The sequence below is a fragment of the Aulonocara sp. 'chitande type north' Nkhata Bay genome, linkage group LG23, assembly GCF_057382095.1.
Source record: "Aulonocara sp. 'chitande type north' Nkhata Bay isolate Kocher_YH1m ecotype deep benthic linkage group LG23, A_spYH_male_GT1.1, whole genome shotgun sequence".
NCBI lineage: Eukaryota > Metazoa > Chordata > Actinopteri > Cichliformes > Cichlidae > Aulonocara > Aulonocara sp. 'chitande type north' Nkhata Bay.
This window is the reverse complement of record NC_141365.1, coordinates 10,253,694-10,279,293: the sequence shown is the minus strand read 5'-3', so window position 1 is coordinate 10,279,293 and position 25,600 is coordinate 10,253,694. Positions and strand designations below refer to the sequence as shown.

Genomic DNA, 25,600 nt, shown 5'->3' with positions numbered 1-25,600 from the left:
AGATATTATATAAGACATAAAAACCTGAGTAAATACCTCCGAAAGCCTGTGCTCAAAAACCCACGCAAGAGGGAGGACAGTCTATCTAGTCATAGGTGTGTATGCTCACCCATGTGTCACAATCTGTTCAATGTAGATGCAAATGATTCATTTTCTCGTTACTATGGTTTTTGGTTGGTTATACAACTCTCCCACCTTGTTGCTAGTCTCTGAAAGTCTTAAAACTTTTCATCATGATGCAGATGCTTGCTACTAAGAACATTTTCCACCCAATTTCAAGTGTTTCCCACAAAAGCAATAAAATCAAGCCCTTTGTTGAACTCGAATTCAGTTTTTTTTAGCGTCTCGCTGTTACAGCTTGATCACTTATAGCCCACTGTTTTCTTTTCTCGGAATTTCAATAGTGCTCAGTTACTCACACCATGACATGCGCGAGTTTTGTGCGCCTCTACAACGAGAATACACGTGACCATTCAAGGCTGTGAGTGTAGCTGTCTGCTGGTCAGAATAATTATGGTTGTAACAAAGAAAGCCTAACTGAAGCAAACAAAGGAGCTGCGGTATTTGATTTTAATTTGAAATATTTTTATGTTTAGTGTTATAATCACACAAATGTAGTTACAACACAACACAAATGACAACATGCAACGACAGAGCTCAACCCCAAAACAACCCTACTTAAGCCACAACTTAATTCATTTGCTCTTGTTCACCGCTTTGATGAACCCCAAAACACTTGATTACTGAAGCTGATGGCACACAACACTCATTCCCTCACACTAGGATAAAAACATATGATTCCCATGAGTCCCATCACAGAGTCAGAGCAAGAGATTCTGACCCATGTCAAGCCAAAGCCACAATCATGTCTTTCCACATATTCTTTTGTAAAGGGTGGGTTATATAACATCATTACACTGGATTTACAGGTACCACACGCACACAACAGGAGTAGATAACACAGAACGACTTGACTCCTCTTCAGTGGCCTTAAACATTGGAGTGAGGACCTCTGCATATTAGGCTACGGCCTAATAAGAAAACGTCAGGTGTCGGCTTCACTGGAGGCAGGGGTGCATCCTCAGAGAGGCTGGATGATTTCTGACGTTTCTCAAGAACAAGCAGTAGCTGGCAGATATCATACTGTCCTACTTTCATATGAAATCATTTTATAATAGTCCTGGAACAAGAACAGCCAGGTCTGGCCTAACACAATGCTTCTCACATGCATCCAAAATGCTTGCTCAGTCAAGAGGCTACTGGCACATTTTCACAGACACTGCATGATTATTATTATTTTTACAGTGTTATTCAGATGCAGAAATGAGAGACTGAGTCATGAAATGTATTCAAACTTCTGTGTTAATCAAGAACATAAGCCTGAACTGGAACAGTTACTAGATATTTAAGTTGTCTGAGAAAGAATTAGACTCCAGTCTTGGGGCACACCTACGAATCTGAATTGCACATCAGCACAAAATTTGAGCACTGGGAGCTTCAATGCACAGGCCACCTACAGTAACATGTAGATGGCCCAGTCCATGCAGACAATTTATATAAGGTAATTCTTGTCTAGTTGGGAGGACAGAAGAGAAGAGAAGAGAGCTGCAGAAGCACAGCTGTCTATTTTCTACTTATGGTGGAGCTTTTTATTATTTTCTCTATTTCTATGCACTGAAGAGTGAATACAAGAAACATTGTGTAAAAATGACACATTACATTTTTTGTAGTTGTTATGTCTAGATTGTAAATTGGTTGAAGATGTTTAGACTGCAAACAGGCAAGACTTCACGTCACTGATCCCAGTCTTTGAAGTTAGCTAGCTGTGGTTTGATTTTCTGTGAATGCATGCAAGCCAGAGAGAAAGAGAGCTCTCATTCTTGTCAAGAAACTAAAGTAAGTTATTTCACAAAGTAATTACATTTTCCTATGACTATAGTAACTACTTTATATTAAATGTCATTTACTTTATACTGTGGCTAAAATGTTTGAAAAAGCATGTACAATGGATAAAAGATTGCAACATTCAAATGCATTTCAACCATATTATCTCACTATTCTGACGAACTTCATCTCCAAGGTTTTCTACATCATGGCTGTGTGATTGGTTAAATTATTGATGTAAGATTTGAGAGAATCACTCAAGAAATAAACCTCAGAGGGTAGAAGGAGGAGAAGTAGACAAGAAAAAGACTAAATGACAAGGACACAGAAGTATTGTTAAATGAAACTTCAGCAAAAGCTTAAGTTCCAAGAATATTTCTCCTGGCCTATAATTCTCTGACAAACTGCCCAATGAGAATGAAGGACAACAGCAGTGAAGCCGCCACTCTAGAATGTCACTGTCTATACCAAAAGGACAAAGCTTTCAGATGCACTGAGAGGGCCTTTGGAGTTACATAAGCTCCAAGACGAGTGTGACGAGGCTCTCGCAGTGAAGTCCCATGTGCCTGCATGCTTGCATGACGCAAAAGGGAAAGCAACAAAAGCAGGAGAGGTCAGAGGTCCTCTGGTAAATCTGTGCTTGTGCTACAAATAAGGCTGGGTATCGTCACTGATTTCTAGAATCGATTCGATTCCGATTCACAAGGTCCTGAATCGATTCGATCCACGATTCGATTCAATTCAATTCGATTCGATTCTATTTGAATCTGGGAAATTTTGCCTCAGACAGTCAGAAATATTATAATTCAGATCAGTACATTTACATATTTTTGTATCTATAAAAAGGAAGCTGACAATTTCCAGACTTTATCAAAGGTGTGAGCGTCACAGCAGAGGCCTTTGTGTCAAAGTAGCTGAAGATAAAACACATAAAAACATGAAGGTGGTTTTCCTGGCCTGGGATTTTATAAAAATATTCTGCAGTACATCAAAAACAAAAGAAAACCATTAATCAACATATGAACATTACCTCTGAAGTTACAGTGGTTTTATTAGAGACACGGTTAAGCGTTTTGCATTTTGTATAATTTTAAAAAGTTTATAAATTTGTTCAGTGTTGAACGGCAGAAATGAGGTTTTCTTTTCGGAAGTAAGTAAAAGGGAAAAAAAACATCGGCCGACAGTGCTGTAAACAACGGTAGACTTGTGTGTAACAAGCAAGAGAATAATGCAGAAAACAGATTTTGGGGATAAACGGGAAACTGTTCTTGAAGTATACAGAGAAAGCGAGAGAGAGAGAGATGTGCATGAAGTGTGATTTTATCGTGTTCGAAGCAAAACAGCAAAAGTAAGAGGGAATTCATGACGATGTTTATGTGAAGCGTAGTTTGGATCTTCTTTTGCTGCTGGTTTGGTCAATATTGTTGGGAGAGAGATAAAACTAACAGCTTTATGATCAGCGCAAAAAGGACATAAACACAAAGCGCAGACCCGCCGAAACATCAGAGTCAGCGAGCTGTCGGCTTTCAGCCCCGACCGTGTCCGTGCCGTCGGGTGAGAAAGGCGACATCTCACTGATTCTGATCCGCGGGTCCACGCTTTGTGTTTACGTCTTTGTGCAGAAGCCGTGTACATGCTCTCATTTACTGTTTTAAATGTTTGGTGGTTGTTGAAATTTTGTGACGTTTCACCTGAGATTCTGGAATTTTGGGCAAAATATATTTATATAAAAAAAATCGATTCAGGATTTTAATGAATCGATATCACGTTATCCAAGCCAGAATCGATTTTAATCGATGAATCGATTATTAAAACCCACCCCTAGCTACAACCACTGCAAGAGTGAACATTACATGGAGTAGTTAAATAAAACACAAAGTAAAAAGTTACATGTACAGTGCAGTGAAAAAGTGTTTACACCATCCTGATTTCTAAAAGATATTTGTAATATTTACGTTCATGATCATCAAGCAAATTTTAATATTAGACAAAGTTAACGAGAGGAAACATGAAACCCAGTTTTTAATTAATTATTTCATTTCTTAAGGTGGAAAAAAAGCTTTCCAAACCTATCTTGGCTTATGTGAAAAAGTAAAATGTCCCCCTTGTTAAATCATGAATTAAGTGTGATTCACCACAGTTTTCAGAAAGCTGAGTTCAATTACACAGGCCAAAGCCGGGCCTCATTAATTCCTGGCCTGTTGAGAAAGAAATCTCTTAAATGGAAAGTATCTGACAAACTGAAGTAGGCTAAAAGATCTCAAAAAGCAATACATCACACCTTGATCTACAGAAACAGTTCAGAAACAATGTCACTGATATCTATCAGGCTGGAAACGATTTGAAAGTAAACTAGTGAGCTACGGTGAGAGCCATTATCCACAAATGGAGAAAACTTGGAACAGTGGTGAATCTTCCCAGGAGTGGCCAGCCTACCAGAATTACTTCAAGAGCGCATTAATGGATCATCCAGGAGGTCAAAAAACAATCCAGAATATCATCTATAGAACTGCAGGTGTCAGTCAGAGTAACAACAATATGAAATAGACTGGGCAAAAAACATCTATCCATGGGAGAGTTCCAAGGAGAAAATCACTGCTGACCAAAGGCTCATCCCACATGTGTCTAAAAACATCTTGATGATCCCAGAGACTGACAAGACACAAGTGGAACTTGTTACAACTGGTGAAAAACTAACACAACATTTTATAAAAAAGAACATCATACCAACAGTCAAACATGGTGGTGCTGGTGTGATAGTCCAGGGCTGCTTTGCTGCTTCAGGACTTGGAAAACTTGCCATAATTGATGGAACCATGAATTCTGATCTCTACCAGAAAATCCTAAAGGACAATGTCTGGCCATCAGTATATACCCTGATGCTCAAGAGCACTTGGATTAAACACAAAATGATGATTCTGGAGAGGCTTAATCAAAGTCCAGACTTAAATCTGATTAAAATGCTTTGACATGACCTTAAACACGCTGTTCATGTTGGAAAACGCTCCTAATTAAAACAATTCTGCAAAAAAGAATGGGCCAAAAATCCTCCACAGCAAAGTGAAAGACTCATTACCACTAACACAAATACTTGACACAAATACAGTTCTTCCTGCCAAGGATGGCACAACCAATTATTAGGTTTAGAGCACAATTATATTTTCACATCAGGCCAGGTAGGTTTGGATATCTTTTATCCCTTAATAAATGAAATCATCATTTAAAAACTGTATTCTGTATTAACTTGGGATATGTTGAAGCTGTGGTAGTGTTCATACTTGATACGGGTAAAGCAAACCACCCCTGTAACATGTGTTTTGAGGCTGGCAGTCAGAGTTTGTGTGCCTCCAACCTGGTGAACTCCATCGCTGGCAGTGTAGATGGAGCGTAGCTGCTTGAGGTGGTTTCTGGTGCTGCTCAAACCTCGGAGGGTCTTGAACATCTTCTCCACTGCAGAATGAACTCGCTCTGCGGTCAGCTCCTCAGGATTTGTACAACCTAATAAAAAACAAGCACACAGTCTCATTAACAGAACATTAAAAACCACAGATTCATCTAAAAGTAGACACATTACATTTTGCTTCAAAACTGGCCAGAGAGGAAAGCTAAATAGGCAAAAACAACCCATTTGATTCTGCAAAAACAATTGGCCATAAGATGTGGCACGTTCATTTTTGTGGGTAATTTTCTCAGCTGGGTGTGTACTGAAACCAATTATCAAGGTAAACGCAAGGGAGTGAGAGGACAAGAGCTCCTTTATTTCAGCGGAAAGCACTGCAGCCTAATCAAAATCTAATGTTCCCTTCTTTCTAAAGAAGTGCCTAGGGAAGCAAAGACTTGCTGTGAAATAAACCCGAAATGACAGCGTTTAAGAAGAAAGAGAAATGGCAGTGAGAAAAGGAGAGTGGGGCTTAAAAATATCAAAGACAAGTAAACCGAGTGAGAAGATAGTGAAGAAGGCTAAACGATGGCGCCCAAGACGTCCGTTTAGAGCGCTTCTGGCAAAGTGGGTTGAGGGGCACCTGCAGTTCCACAGCACACAGCTTGGGGATTTGCCTGCCTTTAATTAACAAGGAGGTCAGCTGTGTTACAGAACACAGACCTGAAAACTGAATCAGCACTACAGACTCTGAGAGGCTCGTAACAAAAAGAACAATGATGACTCCACCATTTGTACAAGTAGTTTACACATAAAAGTGCTTTTCACGCAGCGGCGTGACTCCAACATTAAGCTACAGTTTCCTTACAGTCAGGAACTGGCTCATGTTCTGCTTGGACATGTTGGTCCACTCAGTGATAAAAATGCACAACCTATATCATATAAACCTGACGTACATTTTAACCGGAATTACAACAAGATCTTATTGCACGTATTGAAGCACGTATTAATGCCGTGAACGTCACTTCACTCTTGTTTTATCTGCTTCATTATTAAACTGTTGCTGGAAGTCACAAGAAGGTTGCCAGCCAGGTTACAGGCTTGTGTCACTGGGGACATAGTCCATGCCTCTCACCCTATTCACAGCTAGGATAGACTCTAGCATTCCTCTAGCACTCCTGAATAGGATAAGTAGTTCAGAAACTGGAATGATGAATGGGTGAATCCTAAAAACAACAATAACGCAACAAGACTAGTCTACAGTTATTCTGTTGGCTCGGTAACACTTAGCCACAATAAGGGCCAAGTCATAGTTTCTGCATGCAAATGTGCATTTCATAAATGTTTTATCTGCTTAAGTATGTTCGGGTTCATGTAGCGCCCCAGATTTAATACTGCATGGACTGTCAAATAACAAACAGGCAGCTTCCATTCCTGCAGGTACGAGGTTTTCATCACGGTTTCTAGCCCATACTCGTGGTCTATGGCAGCATATGCATACTTCTGGCTACATATATTTACCACACTTACATCCTGAAGTATGACAAATGTTTACATGATTTCATAATATCAATGGAAACATTCTGATGTTTAGCAGGTATGACCCACAACAGCACTGCTGCTGCACAGTAAAAAAAATCCCATCCATCGATCCATTCATCAGTAAAACCTGCTTGTTTTTTTAATCCCTCAGTGATAGGATGATTCTTCTGGTGTATATTGTAGTCACCTGGCAAAACGTCAACATTTAGACCCTTTTAACTCCATTTTTGGTATCTCCCAACTCCTGCGGGACATAAGTGTGTGTCTGCCGTTTTGGTTCTAGACATGAAGTCTACAATGAAATGAAACAAATGAAAACAGATGTCTGCTACAGACAAAAATATTGTTCCGAGCCATGTGAGTGAATCAAAACAGTTAAGTTGCACAGTGAATACAAAACACTGAGCTGAAATTAGAAGGGTTTATAAAGCTGAGAGATGAGGGAGTTTCAGGCAATTCTTTGTGGACCCTTCACTACAGAGCCTGTCACGTTGTTCTGACACAGGCATTGCCAAATGATGCACAGTTATTACAAAGATATTAATTGTGGCTGCTTTAACAGAACGGTTTACACCCAACTCTTGTTTAAATTATTTTTCTCTGGCCTTAAGTAGTATTTATTCATCGAGAGTGTGAGTTGTGCAGTTTTAAAGACATGAGCAATAGAAACAGGCGTTTTCACTTGAACTAACGTAGCATCTGTTTGTTCTTTCACTCGTGTTTCCCGGCACACTTTACAGATATCCACTAATCGCGTTACACGCAGGCAAAAGCGGACAGCTTTAAGGATACACTCACTGAAGGAGTGTGTGCATGTGACTGTGCACAGTGGACAGATTGTGGGATACAGCTTTATCAAGAACCACTCATCCAAAAAGATGAGTAAGTGATTTTAGCCATCTTTCACAGGAAATGCAAAAACAATAAAAACAAATAAATAAATAAAAAAACTAAAAAAAAATCATGACCAGCTATCTTTTGAGCTAGATTGAGTTCTGGGCCATCAAAAAGATTAAATCTTTGCAAATGTTAGAAGTTTTTTGGCCTGTTTTCATTTTTTTTATCCACATCCTGTTTTGGGGTTGAATTAGGTTTAAATTGCACATTAATTTGTTAAGGATAAACCTTACGGGTAAGAGGTTCAGGAATGTCAATGAATGCCCTCACAAAGATAACCAAACACTCACAGGGAGGCCCAAACAGCAATCACTGTAGGAAACCAAAGACCACAAGAATCCTGGGAATTGAGAGCAATTTTAGCCACAATACACGAACCACGCATCCCAACTCGGGTCTGTAACAATAAACCCACCAAGTGTGAATTGTTCAGATGAGCAGCTGTCAATATAAAAAATAAAAACAGCTGCATAATATATACATTTGATTTTGTGGACATCACTTTAAAGCAAAAATTATATTGTTGAATGCAGAAGACACTAAAAAACAAGATATCTCTATTTCTCTGAAACACTCACTACTGCTCTCAGTTAAACCCAACATCGGTCTAATTAAGCAGACTCAAAGGGCCATGCATGACTTCTACCACCACAGGGTTACCATTGAATCCTGGAAACTCTCTTAAAGCTCTTACCTAAATATTACATAACAAACCATGAGCTCATGTCTTACACAGACCTACTTCTGGAATGAAAGCAAAGCCAGATGTATACATTGTGTGTTAGGAACATGTGAGTTTTGAAGATAAAATCGAACATTCGCAGAACATGTGGTAAAAATCGCCCTTTATGCACAGCAAGCTAAATTGATGGAGTGCAAGAGCACCTACGCCACCTCAAACTCTTATATCTTCAGGAGGATTTTCACAACACTAAAAACAGACCTGCAGAAATAGTTTGCTTTATGGTATTTGGCATGCTATATATGTAGAGCTATACATCACTTTCAGCAGTTAGAGTGAACAGCTTTACTTTTTCAGCATGCTAGCTTGGGTTTTTTTGATCTCTGTTAGTTCCTTTCCCCATCCCATATAGATGATATCAAATTAAGCAAAGCGTGTCTTTGTTTTGATTTGCTGTCTTCAGGAATGTAAAAGTGTCTGGTCCGCTGAATTTGCTCTCCCGCGTTGCCCAGGCTGAGCGGTAAACTCCTACAAAAAAACAGCGGGTCTATTCAATTGAGCTGAGCGTGAAGCCTCAGACAGATGTGGGTCTTATCTTTCCAGACACCCGCAGAGGGGGAAAGCGTCCTAAAAAACACCCTACTACAAATGTTAGTCACTGAGCATTTCTACAGTGAGAAGCAAAAGAAAAGGGGGATCAGGCAAACACGCAGTAAATTTTACTGATTTACTGAAAGCAATCAAGTAAAATACTGTCTGTGCATAGTGGGTGTGTTAGTGGTGGCAGTCCACTCCAATATGAGGGTGAGGTAGAGGGAGATGTGTAAATCTCTTTGAGCACTTGCGTGTCTGCCATGAGGGAGCTGCTCGACTTGTTGCCAAAGAATACAGTACACGCCCAGAGCTAGGAGTTGGATGCAGGTCCCACCCCGAGCAACCTGTGCTTTGGATGTTGATCTGCAGACACCGAGCAGGAGCAGGACCAGGTGCTGAACTGGGAACATCCAGTTTGGCGGCGAGGCTGAACACCTGTGTCTGAATTCATCTCACGCTGCACAGTCACGCCACCCACCATATCGGCAGCACACGTGTCTCACATGCAAATATGCAAGCTGAATTATCTTTATCCCCCCGTTTCTTTCTCTCTCTTTTTTTTTTAAAATTAAGTGAACAACATTGGACGATGATGGAAAATAAATGAGAGCTGTCATATGAACAGCTCTGCCATTTCCATGTATGCATTTATATCCAGAAACAACCCATCTTAACAGACACCAACTTGTTTAGTAGATAAGAAAATATTATTCAAGTCTGACTCATCGCTACACTACACTGCTTAGAGACAAAGAGATTAGGTAAAGAGTCCAGTAAGAGTCCAGGCAGGAAACAGCTGACTGAGTGTTTCCTTAATTTGATCTAACAGAGCCGGAGGTGAGCAATAAATTACTAAGAGAGGTGCGAACATAACCTGTGACACTCACAAGGTGAAAAGAACCAACCAGAGGAGGATGTTAGGTAATAAGCAGAGCTGGAAGATGATGCTGAAGACTTAAGAAATATTAAAATATTCATTGTTGAAGTAAAACTACTATCAGGTTGAAAAGATGGGATTTGATGAGTTCTCATAAAAGTAGGTGTTGCTATTTTTTTGAATGTGTAACGCATTGATTCACATAAAAGCTTGGATGATTCAGATGACAAGCTTTTATACCACAGCTGTGTGGGATTGTACATAAAGAAAAGACAGGCCTTCTTTTTACCACTTTATACGACAACCTCAGAGGCTGAAAACCAAAAAAACAGGCTAAGTGCCAACGACTGAAGTTTCCTCAGTGGGTAGTTGAGTCCCTTTAGATTCCTGTGTGTCAAAGCCCAACTTTAGTGCGCAAAGAAACATGTTTGCAAACTGTTATGAAAAAACACACTGTTTTGTCTCAATAGCTAATCTCTTTGTCATTATAACTGTACAGGAAATTGATTTTATAGGATATCTCAGTCGTTTAAATGTTATTAAAGTTGTCTATTGTTGCATGATGACACAAAGGGCTGTAGCTTGTTTGATGTGTGAATTGGTATTTTCTTTACATGTTTCTTAGCACTAATTAACAGATGAGTAGATTTGTTTTTACAGATTCATCTTGGGCTAACAACGTTAGCAAGAGTTAGCTCATAGTTAAACACTCGCCTATCCAAAATAAAGAGGGGGAGTGGTGACATATGCGTATTATACAGTTAAGATCACACATTTACATGAACTCATCATTGCTGTACTGTACATTGTACATCTTTAATGACTTTAAACAAGAATTGGGTGTACAAGTTTGAAATGATTATATCATTTCAAATTTGTGAACCCAATTACAGATTAAAGATGTAAGCTAGTACAGTCCTGGAAAAAGAACATAAAAAAGAAATCATTAAAAGTACCACGATAATTCATGTCCACGATAAGTATATAAACCTCTGACCACAACTGTATTTAGTAGAGACTGTGATTACATAATGTCATAAAAAGAAAAATAAACTTTAAGTTTTTGCCCTATAAGCACAAACTAAGCCACTTTTCACATTCATACATCACGTATTCTGTACAAACACGCCTTTTTATCGCTAAGTAATTGTCTATATATACATATTTTAGATCACCCATTACTGAAACAGGAGGTGTATTTGCTGGGGACTATTTTCAGCCATGATTTACCCTCTACTGAGTTATTATGGCAACAAGACAGTGTATGCAGGATTGAGTCAAAATACAGGAGAGTGCCAATTCTCATGCTAGCAAAGAAAGATGTCGCCTAGTGCAGGCATATCGGACAGATCAGGCTTTGCTTATACAGGAAATAATTGTTACAAGGATCAGCGCATTAATTACCGGAGCCTTTTTGTGTGTTTTCTCCACATTATGAAAAATTCCAAATGTACAGTTACAACTGAGGTTCAAGAAAAATATTCTCTCGAGCATATAACAGAGCAGCTGCACCAACAAAGACTGAATGCACTGTGCACGTAAACAATCAAGTAAAAAAAAAAAAAAAAAATCATCAAAGAAGAGGAAGTAAAAAATGTGGAAGCATTTGTGTTCATTACCAATGCCACACTATTCATCTCACAAGAAATGCACTCTCTGCTAAAGAACACAGGGAACATTAAATTAGAAAAACACAGTCTGTTTCCTCAACAACCCTCAAAACACTGAAACTGCACTGCAACAGCTCACTGTCTATGGCTGACCCCACAATCAAACTAATCACTCTGTACTTATCAGTGGAATGTAGACAACCCGACTACTTATAAATATCACAGCTTATTTTGAAACGTGATCAAAAATTCTATTCTGGTCTGAGAAAAGAATGAGAGTACGTGATTTTTAAGCGAGGGGGAGAAGGATTCATGCTGCCGAGCACAACTTTCTAAAAAGAGTTTATATCAGACGTGGTAATCCTGTGTGGAATGCTGAGGAAGAAAATCTTTCCTGCAGAACGCCGGGATGAAAAAGGAGAGACGGAAGTAGTGGGCTTTTTGAGCTACATGCTTGTCGTGCCTCTTTTACCTTACATGATGATGCTTCCTGACAACTGAAAAACAAACACTGTATCCAGCTCGGTCAAGGTTAACCTCAGACAGATTTGCAGGTTAAAATTAACCATAAAATCTTTGATCACTGAGGTGGATCTTTTGATATACAGGGATTTGTGTACTTTCATTTGCTAACACAATAATAAATATAGGAAAATCATAATGGACTTTTATGCAAATGAACAGCAAATCAAAGTTATGAGGAAGTTGAAGATGATGCAAGCATGTGCATGTTCATAAAATCTGATAAAAACAGCAAATTACATACACCGTTAAGAAGAATTTCTAACATTTATGAATTCATTTTCCAAAAGCTATTTCTCTATTTCCCTGGAGGCCAACCAAAGTTTGGCCACAGCACCACTGACTAAAGACCAACACCAGTGGAAGGACATTAAGGGAGGGTAACTGCAGCGTTTCTCAATGGGAGTTGTTCCCACACAGACAAACTTTTTAAACAATTTCATGTGAATATTTGCAATTTATTGAGTTTAAATTAATTAAAATTTAATAGGTTGATAAACTTTTGTTTTGTTTTTTTTTAACACAAAAAAAATGTAAATGTACCAGCGGCTGCCAGCTCTACCCTTCACTCTACTAGTAGATGCACCAATTTGAAATCCCTAGGCGATCTTCTGAAAAGTTCACCTTTGGCCTTGACCTTGAGATCAGACAGAGAGTCGAACCAGACTACAACTTTGAAAATCCAAAAGTTGCATCTTTCCCGAGTTACACCGTTCACAAGATTTTCAGAAAACTTGATTTCTGGTCAAGGTCACTGGGCTTCGGAGTCGCCCACAAATCAATAGGGGGTGTTATGGAGGCTTTATCCACCAATTTTTCTTAACAGTTTAGCTTTTTCTTCACTTTACACTTTTAAATACCTGAATGATGTGTGTCGAACTAGTCAAAAGGACCACTATTTATTATCACTTAATGCAAAAATGGCAGATCTAAAAGGACAAAAAACAAAATAGGACGTCCACCTTTAATCAGTGATAAACTAATTAAAGCTGAGAGCTGGATTGCTGTGTCAGCATCCAAGTTGGAAAAAGTTGGGCATATACTTGTGTGAATTCCACTGTGAGAACTTAATCCTTCTCAGAGTGGCCCACTTGACAAAAAACACAAGACCTGTTAATCTGAGCTGCTTCACTGACTCTTTAAGAAGTACAGAACAATGCCACACACACACACACACACACACACACACACACACACACACACACCCACCCACCCACCCACCCACCCCTTAGGCCATCAAGCACTCACTTTTAACTCCCACCTCCCTCACTGTTATAAGACCTTGCAAAGCACAACTCTTAGTGTGGATCTGAGTTTCTATATTTATTTCCTCTTCTTGTCATTTCCAAAAAAGACACACACCTCTGCTACAAGAGATAGTGCGAGGCAGCTAATGTGATTAATTACATGCTGGGGAAGGTGTGGTCTCCACTCTGCCACTTATGGAGAAAACTATCATGGTTAAGCAGCCCGCAGACAGCATAACTGTGGAGAGCAAAAGGATCTGCCTTAATAACACAGAGCACTTTCATGTCAGCTTGGTGGCTATGTTAGATGACAGGAATGTGGGATGCAGTGGCGTGGCAACCCTCAGATGTTATGCTGTTTGCTAACAGGTGTGATCAAACAGTGAGCACGCAGGACTCACCCTCTGATGGAGAGCTAAAGGGAGTTTCTGCCAGTATGCATGAGTATAATAAATGACTAACAAGGATAAGGGTACATGTGTCTAATGCTATCTCTGAGCTGAATGTGAGGACACCAGTTTAAATCATAGGGTAACATACCAATCTGCTAATTCAGAGAATGGCAGGCCCTAATTTTCTCATCTAACTTGAGGTCTTTAAAAGCAGATCAGATGGGTAGGCGCACAAACACTCACACACTTTCACTGTGTGAACAAAGCTGCACAAACACTACAGCTTTACCATACTTTGTGAATGGCACATTACCTCTTTTCATATTAAAGTCAGTACTCAAATTCTTTTCCTTTTTTATTTAAAACTCTTCGATTGTGCCAGACATCAGCTGACTCATGACTGCAGTGTTAAATAAGACATAAAAACTTCACTGTAAAAAAACAGTGTTGAAACTTCTCTTTGATATTGCTCCTTATGAGTTGCGCTTTAGCGTGCCGTCATGTGCTATTAGTTGAGATGTCAGGCATGCTAAATCTGTCTTTGATCCTTTGTAATTACAGTGCTGTGTGTTTGCAAGTGTGTTTGAATGGCGGAGTGTGTTATAATCACAGCGGTTGCAGTGTTTCACGGTTTTGGGGTAGAAATCTTAGAAATCTGGAGGAGAGGTACACAGAAATTACACCAATTCCAGACAAAGTCAAAATTACAACTCTGCACGCAATGCAACCCGAGTCCTCTCTTTAATATAGAGGGACGAGGGGGAGCAGGGGAAAGCAGTGTGTGTTGTATAAAGTGTTATGTTGAAGATGTTGAACAAACTCCCCATATCCACATCAGCTTAACTGTGGCTGCCTGACTGAATGCATATGCAGCATGTTAGCTCTCCTGTCTCATGAATTTCTCAGTAGTTACATAACTGCATCTGAGCGAGACTTAAGCACATGCAAAATATTCTTCTCGGAAAGAATTATTACATGCACACAAGTCTGCTGAGTAGTTGTTGAATATTTCATGCGTTTTGTAATCGGATCGAATATGTATTATGCAGTCATTTGTGTCAAAACTACATTTATCATTGTTCACCGTAATCCAGTCCAAACAGGGCAAGTCAAATCTGCTAGATGTTACAGCAGGAAAATGTAAAAGCCCTGAGCTCCACATCTTTATTTTATAAAGTGCAGCAAAATGTAAAGAACAAGTTGTGTAATTAAATCCAAATCAATAAATCAATCGCAATCAGACTGGAGTGATCATACCAGTTTAATTCAATTCAATTTTATTTGTATAGCGCCAAATCACAACAACAGTCGCCTTCAGGCGCTTTATATTGTAAGGTAGACCCTACAATAATACACACTGAGAAAAAACCCAACAATCATATGACCCCCTATGAGCAAGCACTTTGGTGACAGTGGGAAGAAAAAAACTCCCTTTTAACAGGAAGAAAGCTACGACAGAACCAGGCTCAGGCTAAAGACATGCTGTGGAAGAGAGCCAGAGATAAGTCTCGTCTAATTACCTGGTACAGTGGAACCCAGACTTACGAATACCCCGTTTCACAAAGAATTCAAGATACGAAGGCACTGAACGGCAATATTTTTGCCCGTGTTACGGCAAAATGCCCGAGTAACGAAATCCGCTGGCTCTGACTGGCTGAGCCTACAATGCCCACAATGCCTTCCGAAACATGTGACAACCCCTTGGCTTCTGTACTTGCGCTTCGCTGTTCCACTTGAACCACGTATTGTTGTTCTAGTTAGCAATTAGCCTATAGCCTATCGTTCAGCATCGCCTCAGTCAAAACGCGCGATGGGTCGTCGTGGTTCCACTGTATACGTTTTAATTTAATCTAATTTTCAATGTGCCATTAGCTTTGCCTTCATGGAATCAGCTTCCTGTGTGTGACAATGATGCTAGGAGAGCACTGGCGTTAAAAAAAAAAAAAAAAAAAAAAAGGATAAAACATGTCCGAAAGCTGAATTATGAGAGTTTATTTTTAGTTATGCAAGATGGAATAGAATACCTTTAAAAACACTGCGGTCAAGTGAGCCCTCACTTACGAAGTCGCAGTCAAGCTAGCCGCCCCACCAGCCGCACCTAAAATGTTGTTGCACTACTCTTACGCATATTACGGTATAGGTGCCGACTGGCTTAGAAACGCAGTGTTTTGTGTCCTGACACTATTTTACTTCACAATCCACTCCCAGTTTTGGTTAATCTCCACTTTCCCCCCTGTGATCCACAGCCCAAATTACTGTATGATTCAGAGAAAATTAACAATAAAATTTACCCAATTTACTCAACTATACTTTTAATGTCCTCATCTTTGAGCTCAGATTACAGGAAAACTGAAAGAGGTGACGCAGATATCTCACTGGATTCTGACTCTGGGTGACCCCCACTCTGCATGCTGTGATCCACAGCCAAAATTATTGTACAGTTTTTGAGGAAAATTGATAGTAAAATCTTCCCATTTTGCTTTACTGTACTCTACATATTGACATCTTTGATCTCCGATTACAGGAAAACTGTAAGAGGTGACGCAGATATTTCACTGGATTATGAATCTAGGCCATCTCCACTCTTCACCCTGTGATCCACAGCCAAAATTACTGTACGGATTTTGAGAAAATTGATAGTAAACTTTGCACAATTTACTCTACTGTACTCTATATATTCTCATCTTTGAGCTTAGATTACAGGAAAACTGTAAGAGGTGACACAGATATCTCACTGGATTATGACTCTGGGTGACCCCCACTCTGCACCCTGTGATCCACAGCAAAAATTACTGTATGGATTTTGAGAAAATTCATAGCAAAATCTTCCCATTTTGCTTTACTGTACTCTACATATTGACATCTTTGGCCTCAGATTACAGGAAAACTATAAGAGGTGACGCAGATATCTCACTGTATTCTGACTCTAGGCTGTCGCCACTCTTCACCCTGTGATCCACAGCCAAAATTACTGTACAGTTTTTGAGAAAATTGATAGTAAACTTTGCACAATTTACTCTACTGTACTTTTAATATCCTCGTCTTTAACCTCAGATTACAGGAAAACTGTAAGAGGTGACGCAGATATTTCACTGGATTCTGACTCTAGGCTGTCGCCACTCTTCTCCCTGTGATCCACAGAAAAAATTACTGTACGGTTTTTGAGAAAATTGATAGTAAACTTTGCACAATTTACTCTACTGTACTTTTAATATCCTCGTCTTTAACCTCAGATTACAGGAAAACTGTAAGAGGTGACGCAGATATTTCACTGGATTATGACTCTGGGTGACCCCCACTCTGCACCCTGTGATCCACAGCAAAAATTACTGTACGGATTTTGAGAAAATTGATAGTAAACTTTGCACAATTTACTCTACTGTACTCTATATATTCTCATTTTTGAGCTCAGATTACAGGAAAACTGTAAGAGGTGACGCAGATATCTCACTGGATTATGACTCTGGGTGACCCCCACTCTGCATGCTGTGATCCACAGCCAAAATTACTGTACAGTTTTTGAGAAAATTCATGGTAAAATCTTCCCATTTTGCTTTACTGTACTCTACATATTGACATCTTTGAGCTCTGATTACAGGAAAACTGTAAGAGGTGACGCAGATATTTCACTGGATTATGACTCTGGGTGACCCCCACTCTGCACCCTGTGGTCCACAGCAAAAATTACTGTACGGATTTTGAGAAAATTGATAGTAAACTTTGCACAATTTACTGTACTATACTCTATATATTCTCATCTTTGAGCTCTGATTACAGGAAAACCATAAGAGGTGACGCAGATATTTCACTGGATTATGAATCTAGGCCATCTCCACTCTGCACCCTGTGATCCACAGCAAAAATTACTGTATGGATTTTGAGAAAATTGATAGTAAAATCTTCCCATTTTGCTTCACTGTACTCTACATATTGACATCTTTGAGTTCCGATTACAAGAAAACTGTAAGAGGTGACGCAGATATTTCACTGGATTCTGACTCTAGGCCATCTCCACTCTGCACCCTGTGATCCACAGCCAAAATTACTGTACGGATTTTGAGAAAATTGATAGTAAACTTTGCACAATTTACTCTACTGTACTTTTAATATCCTCGTCTTTAACCTCAGATTACAGGAAAACTGTAAGAGGTGACGCAGATATTTCACTGGATTCTGACTCTAGGCTGTCGCCACTCTTCTCCCTGTGATCCACAGAAAAAATTACTGTACGGTTTTTGAGAAAATTGATAGTAAACTTTGCACAATTTACTCTACTGTACTCTATATATTCTCATCTTTGAGCTTAGATTACAGGAAAATTGTAAGAGGTGACACAGATATTTCACTGGATTCTGACTCTAGGCTGTCGCCACTCTTCTCCCTGTGATCCACAGCCAAAATTACTGTACGGATTTTGAGAAAATTGATAGTAAACTGCACAATTTACTGTACTGTACTTTTAATATTCTCATCTTTGACCTCAGATTACAGGAAAACTATAAGAGGTGACGCAGATATCTCACTGGATTATGACTCTGGGTGACCCCCACTCTGCACCCTGTGATCCACAGCCAAAATTACTGTACGGATTTCTGATAAAATTAAATCCTATTCCATTACCAAACAAAATGAGTTCATTGAAGTATTTGCTTAACTACAAGAAATGTCTTTCCACACACAATTTAAATTTTTCAAAATGTCATTCACACACCACCTCAAGTATCAACTTCAGTTTTAGACATTATTTATTCAGTGCTTAATCACAACAATAGTCAACTTAAGGCACTTACATAATAAGTTAAACCTTACAATAATACATACAGAGAAAAACCCAACAATCATATGACCCCCTATGAGCAACAGTGGGAAGGAAAAACTCCCTTTTAACAGCAAGAAACCTCCGGCAGAACCAGGCTCAGGGAGGGGCGGCCATCTGCCTCAACCGGTCAGGGTGAGAAATTACATTTCTCAGATTACTGATTTCTCATATTACTACTACACAGTTTAGATACACTCAACAAAAATATAAACGCAACACCTTTGTTACTGCTCCCATTCCCCATGGGATGGACGTAGAGACCGAAAATTCATTCCAGATACACAATATAACCATCCCTCCCAAACAGTGGTCACAAATCAGTCCAAATGTGTGGTAGTGGGCACATCTGCCATATTGAGATAATCCATCCCACCTCACAGGTGTGCCACATCAGGATGCTGATCTGACATCATGAGTAGTGCACAGGTGTACCTCAGACTGCCCACAACAAAAGGCCACCCTGGAATGTGCAGTTTTGTCTCACAGCAAATTGCCACAGATGCCACAAGCAATGAGGGAGCGTGCAATTGGCATGCTGACAGCAGGAATGTCAACCAGATCTGTCGCCCGTGCATTGAATGTTCATTTCTCAACCATAAGCCGTCTCCACAGGCGTTTCAGAGAATATGGCAGCACATCCAACCGGCCTCACAACCGCAGACCTCGTGTAACCACACCAGCCCAGGACCTCCACATCCAGCAGGTTCACCTCCAAGATCGTCTGAGACCAGCCACCCAGACAGCTGCTGGAACAATTGGTTTGCACAACCAAACAATTTCTGCACAAACTGTCAGAAACCGTCTCAGGGAAGCTCAACTGCATGCCCGTCGTCCTCATCGGGGTCTTGACCTGACTCCAGCTCGTCGCCGTAACAGACTTGTGTGGGCAAATGCTCACATTCGATGGCGTCTGGCACGTTGGAGAGGTGTGCGCTTCACGGATGAATCATGGTTCACATTGTTCAGGGCAGATGGCAGCTGAGAATGTCCCAGTTCTTGCATGGCCAGCATACTCACCGGACATGTCACCCATTGAGCATGTTCGGGATGTGCTTGACCGGCGTATACGACAGCGTGTACCAGTTCCCACGAATATCCAACAACCTCGCACAGCCATTGAAGTGGAGTGGACCAACATTCCAAAGGCCACAATTGACAATCTGATAGACTCCATGCGACGATGTGTTGCACTGCATGAGGCAAATGGTGGTCACACCAGATACTGACCGGTTCTGGGTCCCCAGACCCCCAATAGTGCAAAAAACTGCACATTCCAGGGTGGCCTTTTGTTGTGGGCAGTCTGAGGTACACCTGTGCACTACTCATGATGTCAGATCAGCATCCTGATGTGGCACACCTGTGAGGTGGGATGGATTATCTCAATATAGCAGATGTGCCCACTACCACACATTTGGACTGATTTGTGACCACTGTTTGGGAGGGATGGTTATATTGTGTATCTGGAATGAATTTTAGGTCTCTACGTCCATCCCATGGGGAATGGGAGCAGTAACAAAGGTGTTGCGTTTATATTTTTGTTGAGTGTATCTAAACTGTGTAGTAGTAATATGAGAAATCAGTAATCTGAGAAATGTAATTTCTCACCCTGACCGGTTGAGGCAGATGGCCGCCCCTCCCTGAGCCTGGTTCTGCCGGAGGTTTCTTGCTGTTAAAAGGGAGTTTTTCCTTCCCACTGTTGCTCATAGGGGGTCATATGATTGTTGGGTTTTTCTCTGTATGTATTATTGTAAGGTTTAACTTATTATGTAAGTGCCTTAAGTTGACTATTGTTGTGATTAAGCACTGAATAAATAATGTCTAAAACTGAAGTTGATACTTGAGGTGGTGTGTGAATGACATTTTGAAAAATTTAAATTGTGTGTGGAAAGACATTTCTTGTAGTTAAGCAAATACTTCAATGAACTCATTTTGTTTGGTAATGGAATAGGATTTAATTTTATCAGAAATCCGTACAGTAATTTTGGCTGTGGATCACAGGGTGCAGAGTGGGGGTCACCCAGAGTCATAATCCAGTGAGATATCTGCGTCACCTCTTACAGTTTTCCTGTAATCTAAGATCAAAGATGAGAATATATAGAGTACAGTAGAGTAAATTGTGCAAAGTTTACTATCAATTTTCTCAAAATCCGTACAGTAATTTTGGCTGTGGATCACAGGGTGCAGAGTGGGGGTCACCCAGAGTCATAATCCAGTGAAATATCTGCGTCACCTCTTACAGTTTTCCTGTAATCTGAGGTTAAAGACGAGGATATTAAAAGTACAGTAGAGTAAATTGTGCAAAGTTTACTATCAATTTTCTCAAAAACCGTACAGTAATTTTTTCTGTGGATCACAGGGTGAAGAGTGGCGACAGCCTAGAGTCAGAATCCAGTGAGATATCTGTGTCACCTCTTATAGTTTTCCTGTAATCTAAGCTCAAAGATGAGAATATATAGAGTACAGTACAGTAAATTGTGCAAAGTTTACTATCAATTTTCTCAAAAACCGTACAGTAATTTTTTCTGTGGATCACAGGGTGAAGAGTGGCGACAGCCTAGAGTCAGAATCCAGTGAGATATCTGTGTCACCTCTTATAGTTTTCCTGTAATCTAAGCTCAAAGATGAGAATATATAGAGTACAGTAGAGTAAATTGTGCAAAGTTTACTATCAATTTTCTCAAAAACCGTACAGTAATTTTTTCTGTGGATCACAGGGAGAAGAGTGGCGACAGCCTAGAGTCAGAATCCAGTGAAATATCTGCGTCACCTCTTACAGTTTTCCTGTAATCTGAGGTTAAAGACGAGGATATTAAAAGTACAGTAGAGTAAATTGTGCAAAGTTTACTATCAATTTTCTCAAAAACCGTACAGTAATTTTGGCTGTGGATCACAGGGTGCAGAGTGGGGGTCACCCAGAGTCAGAATCCAGTGAAATATCTGTGTCACCTCTTACAGTTTTCCTGTAATCAGAGCTCAAAGATGTCAATATGTGGAGTACAGTAAAGCATAATGGGAAGATTTTGCTATGAATTTTCTCAAAATCCATACAGTAATTTTGGCTGTGGATCACAGGGTGAAGAGTGGCGACAGCCTAGAGTCAGAATCCAGTGAAATATCTGTGTCACCTCTTACAATTTTCCTGTAATCGGAGCTCAAAGATGTTAATATGTGGAGTACAGTAAAGCACAATGGGAAGATTTTGCTATGAATTTTCTCAAAATCCGTACAGTAATTTTGGCTGTGGATCACAGGGTGCAGAGTGGGGGTCACCCAGAGTCATAATCCAGTGAGATATCTGCGTCACCTCTTACAGTTTTCCTGTAATCTGAGCTCAAAGATGAGGACATTAAAAGTATAGTTGAGTAAATTGGGTAAATTTTATTGTTAATTTTCTCTGAATCATACAGTAATTTGGGCTGTGGATCACAGGGGGGAAAGTGGAGATACACTAAAAATGGGAGTGGATTGTGAAGTAAAATAGTGTCAGGACACAAAACACTGCGTTTCTAAGCCGGTTTTCATCCATACCGTAATATACGTAAGAGTAGTGCAACCACATTTTCGGTGCGGCTGGCGGGGCGGCTAGCTTGACTGCGACTTCGTAAGTGAGGGCTCACTTGACCGCAGTTTAAAAACTCATATCATATTCTTTCTGAATTTATCCTATTAATATTAAGTTTCTTAAACTTTACCTCCATATTTTTGCATAATTTTAGAAAATTTCAGGAATGTAAACTTTTTGCTACTATATCTCCACTGGTTTTAACTAAAATTTTTACAACTATACATGGAACATGCACCATACTTGTAAAATGCAACCAGTAATGTACATCAAATCGTAACGGATACAATGCTGTGTAGTTAAGTAGCAGGCACTTGCAAACACACTGGGAGCAAAGTTACTTACGGAATGCTATGAAAACTGTATTCACTCTCAATTTGGGTGTCTGAGTTCATAAAGTGTGTCAATAGGTGCTTGCTTATCTGGACAGTTTGCAGGATCTGAGTGTCTGCGGGTAAGTGGGAAGTTGACATAAGAAGCCCTTTAGAAATGCTTAAAAGGCTCCTTGCAATGAATAGGCACAGTATATCTCAAAGGCTCAGGGTCTCTTTCATTTGTGCATGTGTGTGCACTAAAGCGTGTAAGTATGTGGGGTACCTGTGCATATGCAAGCATGCATGTGTGCATGAGAATGGCTTCTCTTGCCATTTGAAACAACTGAACTTTAATTAACAGTGAGCACGAGGGATTTGATTACAGGAGCCAAAGATACATCATCATGCAGCTGGCTGGCCATTAAAGCGTTATGTAATACAGAAAAAAACAAAACACTCAACACCTCATTAAAAAAAAAAAAAAAAAAAAAATCCTAATTATAAATTATTTATTTGACAATCCTAAATCTAGTTTTGACTGTAAAATGTGCACATTTGGAATCTGTAACAGTCACAAAGTCACAGTGCAATCCCCTCTTGTAGGTCACATACTGAACCCAACTGAACCTGCTGTGCAATCATAGCTGCATGTGTGTGAAAGAATGTCATTAGCACTGTGATGACTGAGTGTGTGCATGTGCCAAACCCGGACAGAGAGGTTTTAAAAAAAAAAAAAAAAAAAAAATTGTATTAAAATATGTTGTGGTTGTGTGCACGTACTTGGATAAGCACCGTGCACACGTCAGCAGATGGTAAGGTGCAGTTTTCATCACTCCTCAATTCCAGATCATTCTAGAGGCCGATCATCAGCGGCTGCAGACATAAGGCCATTCCACAGTAAAAGTGCTCACAGTGTTTCCTTTTCTAATCCTCCAAATTGCTGACAAAGACTTTGACTGTAGGATGGGCAGTGAGATTGCATATCTTGTTTAAGAAAACAAGAAACACAGACACACCATGACACAACAGCTCCTTCTTCCACAGGCAGCGGTGAGGGCAGTGAGGCCCAACCTAAACTAAGGCGTGCTGTGAGCAAAAGTTGGTTTAGTCTGTCCCCTAGAGGACGACAGCAGCAATGCAGAGAATAAATTACATGCATCTTGTTTTGGAGCTAAAAGAAAAAAAAGCTGAATGCATTGTGTCTATAAGGCTGCAGTTCCTTCAGCAGTCTAAACAGTATAAAACTTTATGACACTTAATTTGCAATAGGCAAAACATTTATAAAGTCAAAGGGTATTCCTATGAGGGTTGTAAACATCTTTTTCCATGAACAGAAAGCCTGTTTTTAGTCAAAACAAACATAACCGCTGTCTGATGTGCAGCTCTTAAATGAGTGTAAGTCATGAAACTGTAGTTTAGATGTCATGGCCATTAATCATACGGGCACACTCTAAAATAAGGGTAAAGATGTTTTGGAAAACAAGTTCTGCTTAATTAACATTGTGGAAAATCTTCTAATGAAGCGCAACTAAGTTTTCATAAACCTCAATTCTTTTTTTTTTACTCAGCAAACATTTGCTCATTTACACATCCTGCAGTTAGGGGGCAATATTAACATTAATTTGGCATAAAATCTTTGACCAACTGGCCTGACTTGAATGTTTGTCTGATATTCACTATTTTGTTAATAATGTTTTTGGTCTCCTAAAAACATGTTAGAGAAAATATTTGGTAGAATATCTCCTCCCTGTTAATGTTTTTTGCAGTCAAGAACAATTCTAGCCTTGACCTTATTGCCAAATTCACTGCAACGCTCCATTAAAATAGGAGGAGGTACAGAGTCGGGTAATAAGAAAACATCTACTACCAAATACTGCCATGTTATTTTCACATTTTATACATTATCATTAGACAAAGATTAATTAGAAAAACTTGTCTGGGAGGCAGGTAGTGCTGTTTTCTTTTTACTACAAATTTTATTTCAACTGTCACAAGTTTGAGATGAAGTTCTGTTAATAATAACAAAGTTTACTGGTGTTGTCAGGTTATACTTAAAGGAATAAAGCAAATAAAGTCAGGTCTATAAAAGCGGCATGATTTTAACTTTGAACAGTCATGAACATTTTATTGTAGCCAGTACATGATGATATTTAGAGATAAAAGTGCACAACAGTGTAGAACACTGTATCTACACTAGCGGGATTTAAATCTGTGTTAACCTCGGATTTATAGAGATGTTATGCAATCTTTAAAAAAAAAGTGCTGCTGAGACACCTGCACTGATGTCATCACTTTGTGTTTCAGTGTTCGCCTGTGACTGGAATGTAGCTGTGGTTTTGGTTTGTAACAAGTACAATTTTGTTTTAACATATCTGAGTATATAATATCAAAGTCCACCGGTTGAGTATCATTAACATGTTGCGGAGCAGTTTGGCTACCATAGCAGAACGTCCGTGGGGTCAGAATGCCTTAAAAACAAGGGGGTGGGTGGGTCAGAAACAAGGTTAAATATGAGTAAACAAGGACTTCCTCCCCAAGGGTAAAATCTGCACCTGGACTTCTCATTACTGCTGTGCTCTGAGTCTGCTCAGCACCGCAGAGCACATGTGGCTCAGAGGAAACAAGCTCATAGCACTGCGAGTCTCCAGCATTGCATCAAACACAAACACAGAGTTCTGGGAAAGCGTGCCGGCCAATAAGGGTTCAATGGACCACCTCCTCAGTCTTGATGAGCAACCTCAGCAGCGTTACCGTCTCTTAAAGTACTGACAGTATTAAGAGTTTGCACATGCAGTTATAAAGATTCGAGTGTGTTTCCTGATGCTCACGGAATCAGTGCAATGCAACAGCCTGTCCATCTACCCACAGGGAGGGACCAGGATTTATTTACGACTCGCTGACACTTTGATCCTCTTCAATTTCACAGCTCACACAGCTTGTTTTCTTCTTTCCCCTCTGCTCTGACTTTATCACACCAATCTTCTACTACTGGCACTGGCACAAAACGTGGGTCTTTTCAGAAAAAGTATATGCTCTCATTTTGAGTCTCATCATCATCATCATCAGTGTGAGACTGATGCATGTGTCAGGTAAAACAAAAAAAACAATGATATCATCTTTGTAAAGCTGAAAGACAAATGGCTGGCCTATGACATGCAAAAAAGAAAACAGCTAGCCCACCGTCTCATGTTTTTTCTATTTTTTTCCCCTTCCATTTCGGTCTCCCCAAGGTCCTCACCTGGGGCCCTGTAAGGCCCCGGTGGAGCCTTGCCATACACT

General features: G+C 39.9%; 1 protein-coding gene across 1 annotated transcript in view; it reads right to left on the bottom strand.

Moving 5' to 3' along the window:
- scfd2 (sec1 family domain containing 2) overlaps positions 1-25,600 on the bottom strand; it is a 108,077-nt gene that overhangs the window by 11,952 nt on the left and 70,525 nt on the right. Inside the window, exon 6 of the mRNA XM_086284091.1 lies at positions 5,237-5,382. Coding sequence (XP_086140217.1) covers positions 5,237-5,382 — 146 coding nt within the window. The remainder of the gene's footprint in view (positions 1-5,236; positions 5,383-25,600) is intronic.